The sequence below is a fragment of the Mus caroli genome, chromosome 5, assembly GCF_900094665.2.
Source record: "Mus caroli chromosome 5, CAROLI_EIJ_v1.1, whole genome shotgun sequence".
NCBI classification, from domain to species: domain Eukaryota; kingdom Metazoa; phylum Chordata; class Mammalia; order Rodentia; family Muridae; genus Mus; species Mus caroli.
This window is the reverse complement of record NC_034574.1, coordinates 139,859,895-139,873,948: the sequence shown is the minus strand read 5'-3', so window position 1 is coordinate 139,873,948 and position 14,054 is coordinate 139,859,895. Positions and strand designations below refer to the sequence as shown.

The 14,054-nt window shown below is 43.4% G+C and overlaps 1 protein-coding gene across 3 annotated transcripts in view; it reads right to left on the bottom strand.

Moving 5' to 3' along the window:
• Positions 1-589: 589 nt before the first annotated feature.
• The window catches only part of Cdk8 (cyclin dependent kinase 8), a 74,018-nt gene continuing 60,553 nt past the window's right edge, over positions 590-14,054 (bottom strand). For 2 of the 3 annotated variants that reach the window (XM_021162569.2, XM_021162566.2), the window contains exons 7-13: positions 10,844-10,987; positions 8,381-8,450; positions 7,199-7,271; positions 4,639-4,736; positions 3,962-4,040; positions 3,689-3,847; positions 590-1,886 (exon numbers count right to left, since the gene is read on the bottom strand). In XM_021162569.2, coding sequence (XP_021018228.1) covers positions 1,761-1,886; positions 3,689-3,847; positions 3,962-4,040; positions 4,639-4,736; positions 7,199-7,271; positions 8,381-8,450; positions 10,844-10,987 — 749 coding nt within the window. In that variant the 3' untranslated portion in view covers positions 590-1,760. The remainder of the gene's footprint in view (positions 1,887-3,688; positions 3,848-3,961; positions 4,041-4,638; positions 4,737-7,198; positions 7,272-8,380; positions 8,451-10,843; positions 10,988-14,054) is intronic. The other variant, XM_021162568.2, reaches the window with a different exon arrangement.

Below are 14,054 nucleotides of genomic sequence, written 5' to 3'. Positions count from 1 at the left end.
AGGTGGCAAAGGGGTAATGTGTAGATGGCCCTCACAGCCACTGGGCTGCTAGGCCACTCAGTATAGGAGAAAAACACCAGAAGACAACGTGTAAGGGTCATAAGAAACACCGTGAAAGCTAAGGTTGACAGAAACCAAACACAACCACTCGATTCAGAGGGTTAAGGAGGGGACCTGTGTGATCAAAGGCATGCAGTATGGGTGTGAACTGGGGTAAGAAGACATGGAAATGCCACTCCCAGCAACCCCCGTTTCTCTTCTGGTCAAGCCTATCAGTACTGATTCCTCAGCTCTTGGACTGCGCTAGAATGTTTTTAAAGGGATGGCTTCAGATTTTGAGAAAATATCTGTTAGCTCTAAAGAGGAACCAAGGGTAATGGAGTGGAACTACCATTACCGGAACTAGTCGACTACAAAGCTACCTGTCCTCTGTGCTACAGGCCTGCCTAGACAGCTGACCAGAGTGCACACCTCAGCCTAAGCCATCAATTGTCACCAATAAGTCACTGGGAAGAGTTATACAGAGGCATGTTTCAAAATTACAACAAAAGACCCTTGGTGAGTTTGAAAAATATAGTTGACACCAACATTGATTTATGAAAAATAAATTTATTACATAACACCTTGTTTTTAACAATGTTCCATTTTTTTTATTCAGAATACTTGTGTCATTCATGTAAAATAGTTTGATACAGTACGTTGTATGTTATAGCTTTTTATTTTCCCCTCAAAAGTTCTAAGGCTCTCCTACTCCCTCTCCTTTGCTGAAGTAAGGGCACCCTAAAAATGTGCGAACAACCTTTTAAAAAGAAAGTTAACTGAACAAAACTGTAATAGCACTACACTAGGCAGCTTCAAATCAGGACAGAAGAGTGCGGACTGAGGCCGTGCCTCGCAGAGGTCACCGTGCCTCGCAGGGGTCACCGTGCCTCACGGAGGTCGCCACTCATGCTTTTGTAATCAGAAAGCATGCTCACAAATCAGCAACACCGACGAGGAAAGAAAACACTGTCTGCAACACTCATCTCAGTTTGCTGAACCAACAGGCTTCTATCAATGACAACATATTTAATTACTATCAAATAGCAGCTTTAAGACCAGTCAAGTCGTCATAGGTTGAAAATAAAAACAAACCTCTAAGTTGGAAATTAATCTTTGGGAGTTCTGAAACCTGTCAGTAGAAACTATGTGGTTCTTTTGTACTTTCAAAACAATCCAAGCAATATTCTTGGTCATAAAACACTGATTTATGTAGAAGATGAATCAACCCACTGATAAGACACTAAAAAGAAAGGTGTACCAAAATAATCTTTAAATCTTGGTTATTTTGTTAACATAATCTGTGTTTCAAGTACCAGTTAAACCTTGCGTCTGTGTGTACTATTGGTCAGATCACGCTGTTACACTGAAAGTCACCACACACGAGGACAAATGCTCGCCCTAGCACATTTCACAGCTTCAACTGCTACAGACTGTCACTGAAAACTATGCTTGGTCAGTCTGAACCATGTCAAGTAAACTATGGAAGTAGCAAACCCACAACACAACTGTGCTAGCACTTTCATTTCAAGTCTAACTCCAAACTTAGGTACAACCTGGAAGCTACCACCCCAATCTGTGACACCTGGTGGAACTCGGCTACTGGACATTGTGAAGATGTGGTTGTACAGTACATTCGCATGGCCCACACCAGGTTCCCGCGAGTGCCGCAGCCAGTCCTGCAGCATGAGCAACAGTGCACTGACAGACTCCAGCACAGCTCAGTACCGATGTGTCTGATGTGAGTACTGTGGAGGCTGCTGGGAGGTAGCTGAGTATCCCATGCTGCTCTGGGGCTGTGATGTGCTTGGTCCAGGGTTGGGATAAGCAGCATGTGGATTGGAACGCTGGAAAGAAGACGAGGGAAAAGCGTGATTCAGGGACTTCTCGAGGTAGCTTGGCCCCACGCCATCAAGGCTGATAAGGAAGGGAATCTTGTTTCAAAGAAGCAAAGATGTAAAAGTTTCTGTAAGGCACTAGCTTTAGATTTAAAATAATAAAAACACTGGCTAAGCAGCAACAAACCCCACAGCTGCCCCAAACAAAGCAAAACAGACCAAAAGCAAACAAAGCTCCCAACTCTCCCACATCAGCTTCTCTCCAGCTTCTCTCCCCACATCAGCTTCTCTCCAGGAAGGTAAGAATTGGGACATCGTGTGGGCAATTCTGATCATATCTTGTGACATGAGCATGAGGCTCTCAGTGTGTATATCCAGAATATATAAAAGCTCGTAGGTGGGCTGGAGAGATGGCTCAGCGGTTAAGAACACTGACTCTTCCAGAGGTCCTGAGTTCAATTCCCAGCAACCACATGGTGGCTCACAACCATCTGTAATGGGATCTGATGCCCTCTTCTGGTGTGTCTGAACACAGCAACTGTGTATTCACATATATTAAATAAATAAATAAATATTTAACATAACAAAACAAAACAAAAAAAGCTGGTAGGTATGGTGGCTCTCTGTAATCCCAGCACTTGGGAGGAAGAGACAAGATCTGTAGGGGAAGCTGGTCGGCTAGACTAGCTAACATCTGCAAACTCTGAATTCAGTGTAAGACACTGCCACAGTAAATAAGGGAAAGATACCTGATAGCAACTTAGGGCCTGCGCGCGCGTGCGATGCGCGCGCGCACACACACACACACACACACACACACACACTCTTACATCCACATGCCTGTGTGCCCACACATATAAACACATACACAAACTCATAAATTCTTCATGAGCTGCATTCTACCATGTAAGGGCACTTGCTGCTCTGTGAATGACTCAAGAGTGTCAACGAGGCTAAGAACAAAATGAAAATTCCCAGCACTTTCTGTGCAGGGCTTCCCCAGGCAGGCCACCATGTTCAGAACACACAGCCACTCAGTCTTCCCACAGCTTCACGTTCTAGTCACTGTTTCTACTCTGCTGCTGCTGCTGCCGTCTGCAAGCGATTTCTGTTCTACCTTCCTCCCCACACTTAAGACATGGAGAACATCCAGGTCTCTTACTCAAGGCTGAACAGAAGTAGGTGGGATCTAAGAGCCTGTGGCCTTGATTACTCTTCTACAGTGCTCAGAAACAAAAGCAGCCATTGGCTAAGTTCAAGGCCCACATGTTTAAGCTGACTTACCAACTTCACGTTATAGATGAGAAACACTGAAGCCGAGTGTCTTTGCTTCACTCTGCACCCGTGCATGTGTAAGCCAGAGGTGATGTTGGTCACTCTCCACTTTACACAGGAGCAAGGTCTCTCAGTTGAACCTAGAGCTGACTTGACTAGAATCCTGTCTTTGCCTTTGAAATGACTGGACCGATAGAGTACAGAAGGGCCACCAAGCCTCCAAGCACTTACACGGGTGCTGGAGTCTGAATCCTCCTGGTGAAGGGACTTTACCTGCTGCACTATCTCCCAACCCCAGCAGATATGCTATAAAATGCCACAGGTCTCAAGTTACCGGATGGCCAAACTTGGACTTTCTACTCCAAGTCTGTCCCGAAAGCTGATCCCTTTCTATTCTCCATGTCTGTAGACTTCCATATCTGTAGCATTCCATGCCTGTATCTTTCCAGGAACACAAATGCTACTGTAGTCCACACTTTACAACAGATCGTTTAGAAGCCCCAGAACAGCAGGTCAGTAGAAGCTACTTGCAGTACCTGATAGTCGGAGGTCATGATGAGTCCACCTGAGGTAGTGGTAGGAGGGACAACTCTCACTTTTTTCAAGGGGGGCCCCTGCGCGTGGCCGCTGTCCTGGTTCCCCGGATGGCCAGTTCCGTTAGTGTGGTTGTTGCCCTGCTGCTGCTGCTGGGTCTTCTCAATTGGTTAAACAGAAAACACAGTTCAACTCAGGAGGAGAACAGAAACTGGCTGCGTGCCAGAGGCCCAAGGCCATGCAGAAGGCACTACCAACTGTACTTTAATACTTACTTTGTCTCCTTTCTCATCAGGCTCTTCTTCTGTTAAAAATTCTCGTTTGGGATACGGGATCTGACAGCCGGCGAAAACACTAGTCACAAGAGAAAAAGAAGAGAGCTGTCTCACGGGCTGCCTGGTATTTCCAGTGCCTCATCTAGGTGACTCAATGTCACTCTCTAAGAATACGGGACTGTGTTTCCATAGTTACAGAGATATAAGCATCTTTCATGTGAGTCTGATGCAAAAAGTCCTTTAACCACTGACACTGCAGTCGGCAGTCTGAAGGTCCTTCTCTGCGTAACCTCATCAATAATTATCAAATAGGACAGCTCTCTCATCCACTACCTCAGTTCTCGGGGTTTTATCTGCCCTTCCGCGGTTAAAACAAAAGATGATAAAGAGAAGGCAAATTTAATTAGAACTGCTACTCCAGAATATCAGAACCCTTGACTGCAGGCAGCCCCACAAAATCCTAGCAAGTAGAAGGAGCCATAGCACAATGAACGCATCACTGAGTAAGAGGCATCCATTTCAGCAATGCCTCTTAACCACAAAACCAAAACTGGCATTAGAGTAGAGACACTCCGATTCTTCAGGTCCCTCAGAGGCGTGTGGCAACTTGGTGTGACAAGAGGAGGAAGCACACTTAAAGATGCCAGTCACAGGAAGCCAGCAGATCTGCCACTTACTCTGACGTGGGAAGTGGGTCTTCTAGGAAGTAGGGGTCCTGCATGGCCTGCTCTGAGGTAATTCGCTTTATTGGGTCCATAGTGAGCAACTTCTGAAGCTGAAATCACAAGTCAGATATATCAGAGCATGCTCCCACAGAACCGTCGGTGTCTACGCCAGACCCTGACTCACAGTTTATCGGCTGAGGGTACTGGGCAGGTCAGTTTGCCTTTTTATAACCGTATCTCTCCAGATGGAGAAGAAAACCATCACCAATTACTACAGCTGGTTTTCCATATTAAATGAATTGTGATGGTTTAGAAAGAATCCTAAGTGTGAGTATTGTAGCTACACTTAGCTCATCCCTGTCACATCCAGAGATGCTATACTTGTGCGAAAATGCAGCACCATCTGCAATGTTTGTTTCTCCGACCCCACCTCTCTCCCCTCCCTCTCCCCCTCCCCACTCCAAGACAGGGTTTCTCTGTATATCAGCCCTGACTCTCCTGGAACTCAAGAGATCTATCTGCCTCCCTCCCAAGCGCTGGGATTAAGGGTGTGCACCACCACTGCTCTCTAGGAATGTTTATTTCTAATGTGATATAAGAGACACCTGAACAATGGCCTCCTGCTCTGATCTGCAGACTTCAGAGTGCAGCACAATTGCTGCAAGGCTGAGAACTGAGCCCTGCTCCCACAGCCTGACAGATAGAGAACTGAGCCCTGCTCCCACAGCCTGACAGATAGAGAGCTGAGCCCTGTGCCCAGAGTCAGACAGAGTGGTGTGTGTGAGAGAGAGAGAGACAGAGACACAGAGACAGAGAGACAGAGAGAGAAACAGAGATGTGAATAGGAATCTAAGAACTTGCATTTCCAACAAGTTCCCAGTTGGGGTCTGTGTTGCTGGACTGGGATTGGTTTGAAAAGTAATAAACTAATAAACAAAGATTTAAGGGATGATGACTCATAGAGGATAAAAGGCCTTACAAATATCTTTAAAATGCAGAGATAGTAGGACTCATTTAAGATACCAACACTTTCAATAAAATCAGACAGAGCTGGGGTTTGGCCTGAAAGTAAAGTACACATGAGGTCCTGTGGTTAAAGCCCAGAATTAAAGAAACTATTTTTATTTTTTAAAAGATTTATTTATTTATTATATAAAGTACACTGTAGCCATCTTCAGACACACCAGAAGAGGGCATCAGATGTCATTACAGATGGTTGTGAGCCACCACGAGGTTGCTGGGATTTGAATTCATGACCTCTGGAAGAGCAGTCAATGCTTAACTGCTGAGCCATCTCTCCAGCCCTAAACTGTTTTTAAAAATCAACAAATAAGCTACAAGGATGATGTCATGGTATATGCTTGGCCCAGGGAGTGGCACTATTTGGAGGTATGGCCCTGTTAGAGTAGGTGTGTCACTGTGGGCATGGGCTTTAAGACCCTCATCCTAGCTGCCTGAAGTCAGTATTCTGTTAGCAGCCTTCAGGTGAAGAGGAAGAACTCTCAGCTCCTCCTGTACCATGCCTGCCTGGATACTGCCATGCTCCTACCTTGATGACAATGGACTGAACCTGTAAGCCAGCCCCAATTAAATGTTGTCCTTATTAGAGTTGCCTTGGTTATGGCATCTGTTCACAGCAGTGAAACCCTAAGATGGTCTCTCGGGTTCTGCTGCTCTCAGACTGCAAGGAAGGCATGAGCTGAGGGATACACCTGGCAATCCCAATAATGCCTTTTGACCAGTATTTTGTTAGGATCAATAAGTCTTAGATCATGAAGGATACAACTTTATTTCCCAATTTGAGCCCTGTTGCAAAAACATTTGAATAAATCACTATCATATATTATATATGATGTAGTAACATGGCATGGTAAGTTCTGCCTTGCAAAATTTAATAACTGCCAGAGGATGGCAGAGAAGTAGAAACAGTAGTGAGAAAGAGAAAGCATAAGTCAGGATCAGAAGAGCTCACTGCCCAGTGGTTTAGCTGCTATGAAGGAAAGTCAAGGAATTCTCAGCTAAGGCTCCAATGGGTTACATTTTAAAAGACTCTTAGGCCCAGTGAAACACATGCTTGCCTAGCCCTCCTTGGATATATTATAGCCCTTCTGTGAGACAATCTGAGAAGCGTTTTATGTTGTAGCCTCACAATGGACAGCTATAAACCTAGTGAGCAATGGCCAGCTGAGTGTGACCACCCTGTGGTGCACCAGTTGCAGAGTCTAGCCTGCTCTGTTTACATGACCACATACCAGCTCTCCAGAACAAGTAATAAGCAGAGCATTCAAAACTCAAGTTTATGAGGTAACTTGGAAGCTAAAATTTTATAAACCATCTTTAAGTAGATGACAGTCTAAAATTTGTGTATTATTGTTCAGGGTGACTATCTGACGTGAACAAGGCTTTATTTAGATTTTATTCCCATAAATGAACAAAAACATCTAGAATGAAAAGCAAGGTAGATGTGGTTTCTGAGTGGCAGGAAGGCTTTCTGTTGGTACTTTCTATAACTTTTAAGAATTCCTCTGAGATGCAAGGGTTCCAAGCAAGCTGCTGTCTCAGGCTTACTCACCAAATGGAATGCTTTACTATCGGGTTTAACTTTATGCTTTTCCATATACTTGATAAGGCTGCAATTGGTATACCTGAAAGAGAAACGCCAGGAAACATCCACATTAGATTAGAGCTGACATTTACATTGGCTGATAGCTTCCCACACACTGTTCTGATCATAGCCACACATCAACTATGCTCTGAGCAGCATAAAATAGCAGCATTAAGCCAATTTTATTCTTCATTCAATATCCATCTTAGTCTTTGGATGTTTGTTTTCTGAGGTTTCATGTAGCTTAAGCTGGCCTGTCCACTCTGTGTAGCATGACCCTGAACTTCTGACTCTCCTGCCTCCATGGAGAGGGCTGGAATTATGGGTACACACTACTACACCCAGATATAATGACTTGATTTTTTTTTTCTCTTGAGACAGGGTGTCATATATCCCAAGATGATCTTAGACTCACTACAGAGCTGAGCATGACCTTGAACATCTAATGCTACTAGTTAGGATTGCAGGCATGCACTACCAACCCCAGTATGGGTTTTCAAGGTGCTGGGGAATCAAACCCAGGGCCGCGCTAACAGGCACTTTACCAACGGAGCCACATTCCCAGCCCCACAGTCACTCCTGAGTGGGTACTCATGATGAAATTCAAGACAACTTTATGAACACATCCTGGAGGCATTTTCCCCACAGGAATTATTTTAAATAACATTTGTGCCAAAGGTTTAACTTAGCCTTACCAGTAAGGTTGCCATTACCTTGTCCTGTGTAAGTATTGGACTCTGCCTACCCTTGGCCTTGTACCTAATTAAGTAAAGTGAAACATTCACTCTTTTCTAATTAAAACTTGCTTTCAATTGTATGCACTTTAAATGGGTACACAAGTAGCCATAAGCAAGGTTTGTAATTTTTATTATTTCTTTGGCTTCCTACTTCCCACTAATATCTGGCTTCTAGAAAGTAGTAAATAGGGGAAGGAATGAGATGATTTTCCCTCCTCGGCTGCTAACAAGAGCCACCTCTCTGTCAGTTTATTATCTTACAAAATGAGCAATAGCATCAAACAGTATTTATAAGTAAGTAGAACTCTTCAGTAACCTTAAACAAGTGCTGTGGCATGCTGAACACTTAATTTTATTGTGACTATTCTGGAAAAGGTAAAATCACAAAGGGTCCATTTTCTTTCCAACTTACGTATTTCTTCTGAAATCTTTCATTAATGTTGAATGTTCGGGCATCTTTTTTATATCTTCCCAATCTTTATCTGTGAAATACATTGATAAATGTTTATGTTGCCTAGGCTCCTAGTCTCAAGAACGCTAACAAAGATTACTCTGAGAGCTTTCTAAGACTGGCTCTCATAGGAGTGCTCAAGCTGCGGCTACAGCCCGTGGCCTTCTGGCCCGACACCTAATCACAGTCAGCCTACCCTTGCCACTCTGTTCCATAAATCTTGCCAGAATTTGTTCTATCACTAGAAGGAAAAAAATCACAAATAAATACTTGTTATTAAATGGCCCTATATATATTAGTAAACCCACTTACTTTTTCTCATTCATCAAATTTCTTGGTTCTATCAGCAAGCAGTCTTTTTAACTGAGAGAGTAATCTAGGCGCTTTTCCCTGACTGGCTAGACACACTTCTCTTTCACACTCCTAAAGCTCCTCCTGACATCACCATGGCAAACGCTGGGACCCAGCATGGCTACTGCTATCTTGGCTACTCCTAGTAGTACTGCTCAACACCACGTGAGGGATGGAGACAAGAACAACTGCTCTCCAGTAGTGGGGCAGCACAAGTACTGAGGACATATGCTAGCTCAGCCGCCTCTCGGAAGCTGCCAGTGGTGAAACCAAGGGTCTGCTAGGTGCACAGCACTATATATACCAGCAGCTGAGAGCACTGGCCATCTGTCCTCCAAACATCAACCAGTGCAAACTAAGTATACACTTCAACTTTAAAATGGTATTTTCTCCTCAACTACTTGTTTGCTCCAGTTTCTCTGCTTTGCCAATGTTTCAGGCTAAAAAACCTTAAGGTGACCATTTAGTTTTCCCTCAATTATATACTTTGTTTTAAAGGTTATATATTTGTCCATTCTTTTCCACTCTCATTGTGTCTTTACGACTGTGGTGTTGTTATAGGTTGCTGGTTTCCTGACTTCAGTTAGCCCACTCTACCTGAGTTTTTAGTGTTCCACAGCCACACTAACCTTTCTTAAGCAGAACCCAGGCCCTGTCTACAACTCAAGTGTCTACTATGGATCCTAGCTCACTGGCTGCTGTTTGCTTCCCTGGCTTCTCATTAACTGAGGTATCTGAACTATTAAACCCACGCCGAGAATCATCTGGACTGTGGTCCTCATTGCTCCCAATCCCTGTCATGTCTTCTTCCCATGGGCCTCAGAAATAGTGAATGACTTGAATCTAAGAAGGAAGAAGTATGTCCTTTAGCCACTCAAACCACGTCTACTTTTAAAAACATCTAAACAGTGTAAATGCTTAAGAGGGCAAGAATCAATGTCTATCTGCCGGCCTCCCTGCGTCTGTCTGTCTATCTATCTATCTATCTATCTATCTATCTATCTATCTATCTATCTATCTATCTGAGACAGGGTCTCTCTGTTATTCTGACTGTCCTGGAACTTGCTATACATACCAGGCTGGCTTGAAGTCACAGAGATACACCTAGTGCTGCCTCTAAAACGGGCTGAAATTAATGGTGTGACTACCATATCCAGCTCCTTGACAATATATTTTATTCAAGACAGTAATGAGTAAATGATATTCTTAACCAAATAAGGTCTTCCCCCAAAATACTGGGTCATTCTGGAGAAGTCCGTGTAGTTGTTCTGAATTTGCTGATAATTCATAATCGTGGGACTCTATCCGTCTTAATCTGTGGTGACCTAAGCAGCCGTCCCAACAGGACACAGTGTCAGTCACGTGCTTGACTGACCAACATCTTGAGGTGCTTTCTCCATACTTTCACTATTCTCGACCCATGGGCAGTTTCTGAGGCTGGGGAATCACTGGGCTGTGCTACAACTAGGACCTGAGATCCAGCAGGAGAGATGTTAACTCCAGAGAGGTGAGTACCCATACATTTTCTCTCTGCTGTAAAATCCATGGCTGTGACTTTCACTCACACCCTGGCTGCTTTAGCAAGACATTTTTTTTTTAAAAAATGCTGACAAACGAGGGAGCAGAAGTGTGGTTCCTCCACAAGATGTGGCTCTGCACAGCTCTCTGCCTAGCCAGAGCCTTCAGCCTCAGCATTCAAGCGGCAGCTATGACATGTGCTGCCAGAAAAAAAAAATCCTTCCACTGCTTGTTTTAGTTTACACTGGCAGGAACAAAAGGCCTCAAGATAACCCAGCTATTGCAAGATCTCATCATTTCAAACAACAAAAGAAAACAGCAAACCAAAAGGAAAACAAACAAAAACCTCACTGAATTCAGAAAACTCCTAAGCACTTTAATGTTGATCTTTGAATTCTATAAATTTTGCTATTTCTGTGATTCTCTGAAAAAAAAATCAAAGTCATAAAAACAAAGAATCATGTATACAAGCTGTCATAAGCCAAAGCCACAACCTTTCCAAAGAAGAGAGCAAACAACAGTGATTGAGAGCAAACAACAAAAGCAAGCGTGTACCTGCAGGGAATCCCATTACATTGAATATTCTGTCCAGCTGGTCATGGTGATAGGGGTTACTAGTTTTGATGTCCTCTTGTCGACAGTGAAATATTGGTTCTGACGTTAGTAGTTCTGCAAATATACACCCTATAGCCCAAATATCTTTAAAAGAAAAAGAAAAGAAAAACAAAAACAAAAACAGAAAAGAGAAAATAAAAAGAAAAAAGGAAAGGAAAAAGAAAAAGGAGGAAAATAAAGTGCTTCTTTCCAAAAGAAAATGCATTTTTACTTCAATGGGGCGTGCTCTTTCTCTGCTTCTTGCACATTAATAGTAATTGCTGGGCAAGCAAACCACTAAATACCACAGGACACTGTAAATACCCCAGGACACTGTAAATACCCCAGGACACTGTAAATAAATACCCCCACCCACCCAACTTTCATTGCTATGACATCGCATCCACCCAGTGACTTCACAGAAGCCTCTGTGTGTTTTCTGAATCTGGGTGAGTTTTAAATGCTTAAACATTACCATAACTACAGTCTGCATATAGAACATGGGAGCCACAAACAAATGAAACCAAACCAAAACAAACATAAAATCCATAGAACCCTTGAAATTGAGCACTTGCCAGAATACAGGAACAGTTTTCATGATAAAATAATTTTATTTTGTTTATTTACCTGTTAATTTTCAAGCCTATTAACTATCTTCCGTCCTAAAGCTAACAAGAAAGACATGTATTCTATTTCATCTCTTCATGCTAAGGCAGCGTCATCACTTTTACAAAGCTAAATGGAACACAGGAAGTAACAAAAAAAATCTTCAAAATGGGTATAAAGGCTATAAATTAGTAACAATTATTTACAGTAGACAAACTGCAAAGTAAATTTCTTTCATTTACAAGACATCTGTTCACTTTCATTCATACCAAGTTTGTATTCAACAGAACTATTAACAGAGGCAAGCCCCGCCTACTCAGAGCGTGAAGCTGAGCACGCCCCACATTAGGTTAGGTTTGGCACCCAGCAGGTACTGTCTCCCTTACACAGTGCTGTGCAACAGCAGATGCTCAAGTGCTTTCTGCGTGACCTACACAAACCCACAAGGACAGATTACAAAAGTCATCCTTATGCTGAGGCCGACTACTCGGGTGTCCAAGAAACTATGGCTCAAACAGGAAGTGAGAAAAAAGTGTTAGGAGAATTTCTGAACTTCAGCACTGAAATATATTTATCACAATTATGATTTTTTTATATTTTCATACATAAAATTCTCATTGTAATATAAATTATCATATTTACATTCTGGAGTGACAAGTTCATCTATTTACATAAAGATTCATAATTTGAAGACTTGATTAATTTTTTTAACCACATAAATTTTTTCATCTAAGAAAACTAAGATGATCAATAATATCCTTTCATTTGGGGGAAGAGGTTCTTTCTTTTGGTTTTTTCAAAACAGGGTTTTTCTGTGTAGCCCTGGCTGTCCTGGAACTCACTCTGTAGACCAGGCTGGCCTCAATTCAGAAATCTACCTGCCTCTGCCTCCCAAGTGCTGGGATTATAGGTGTGCACTGTCCCGCTAAGACAATACTACCACATGGGTTTTATCAAGAAACAGGTTAGGCTATTTTGTTTTAGTGTTAGAGGGTACACAGGAAAGCTACTGCATATAAATGTAATCTCTGACCATCTTCACCACTTGGGCAAGCTAAGGATTAAAAATGGGTAACGGATCATCTGCATTTTAAAAACTGAACTTACAATATACTCAAAAGATACTACAATGATTCATCTAGTTAGTTACTGAAAGCCCTGAAGAAGAATGGAGTAGTTCCTCCATGACAGCACGGAGGTGTTCACTCCTGAAGGAAAAGCACAGTGGTCGACTGACCTAACCCTAGTCACTTCAAACTTACAGCTTCCACCTGTCTCTTGTGTGCAACAAATTTCTACCTTTCACCCTCACCATGTGGATTTAGTCGCCAATCACAAATTCTAGTCAGATAGTTAGGTATTTATTCCCTAAAACTTCCTAATTCTCTCGAAGGTGTCTCCTTTCTCTGCTCATATGTTTGAAAATAGGCCAAGTTCATGGGAGGCTCTACGCTGATTACCTTCCCGCTTCTCAAACATGCAGCAGCCATGTGTTGCTAGTCAGATGATGGATCTGTCAGCTGACACCCAGAGGGAGGGAGGAGGATTTGTTAAACGCTGTTTAATCAATCGTGCTGATTCTGTTTGTCCTTTCCCTGTTTACCTCAAACTCCCCACTGGAGAGAACCAGCCAATCGATGCACACAGGACACCTGGAGGCTGAGCACCACTCAATCCCACACTCAGGAAGACTTTCAAGACAGCTCTAGTCACAGTTCTCTGGGAACTCAAACCTCTCCTTCAGCATCCTCCCAACACCAAACACACACAACTGAAAACCCAGACACTCAGGACTCTGTCTCCTAGATAACATGCTCACTAGCCCATTATTCTCTTTCTCTGGTTTAATGATTCAGCTTCCAGTGCAGTCCATGGATAAAATGGCCACAGCACTGAAGTGGATTTGCAGTGGAGAATGGGCCGGTGCAGTTTTTCAAAGCCAGACGTTTCTTTCGTGCACCCTGCAGTGAACCCGATCTGCTGACCCAGCTCGGACCCCTCTGAATGGCACTGCGAGGGACACACATGCCTGTGCTACAGGTGCTTTGATCTCTAACTCCAAGGGCAGCTTGGCTGCTCACACATCAGCTGCCAGACAGCAAAGTCCAAATACTAGACAGAGTTCTCAGCAGGAACCTTTAAATGGTGTGGGGGATCTGAGTGCTTTACCAGTCGCAAAGACTACTCACATACGAGGCAAGAATGAGAACCAGGTACAAACTAGAGCTGAAGGTTTCCTCTTACACTATCTTGTTCCTATTTAAAAATACTGAAATGTCAACTTCATGACCTCTCAGATACAAACAACAGCTAAGAAAGGTACCTATGTTAACAGTTCCTGTAAACTAGGGAACCTGTCAGCAGTGAGTACACAGTTCCTGGGACCAAGGGACCTGTCAGCAATGAGCACACAGTTCCTGAGAACCAGGGGACCAGTCAGCAGTGAGCATACAGTTCCTGAGGACCAGGAAACCTGTCAGCAGTGAGCACACAGTTCCTGGGGACTAGGGGACCTGTCAGCAGTGAGCACACAGTTCCTGTGAACCAGGGGACCTGTCAGCAGTGA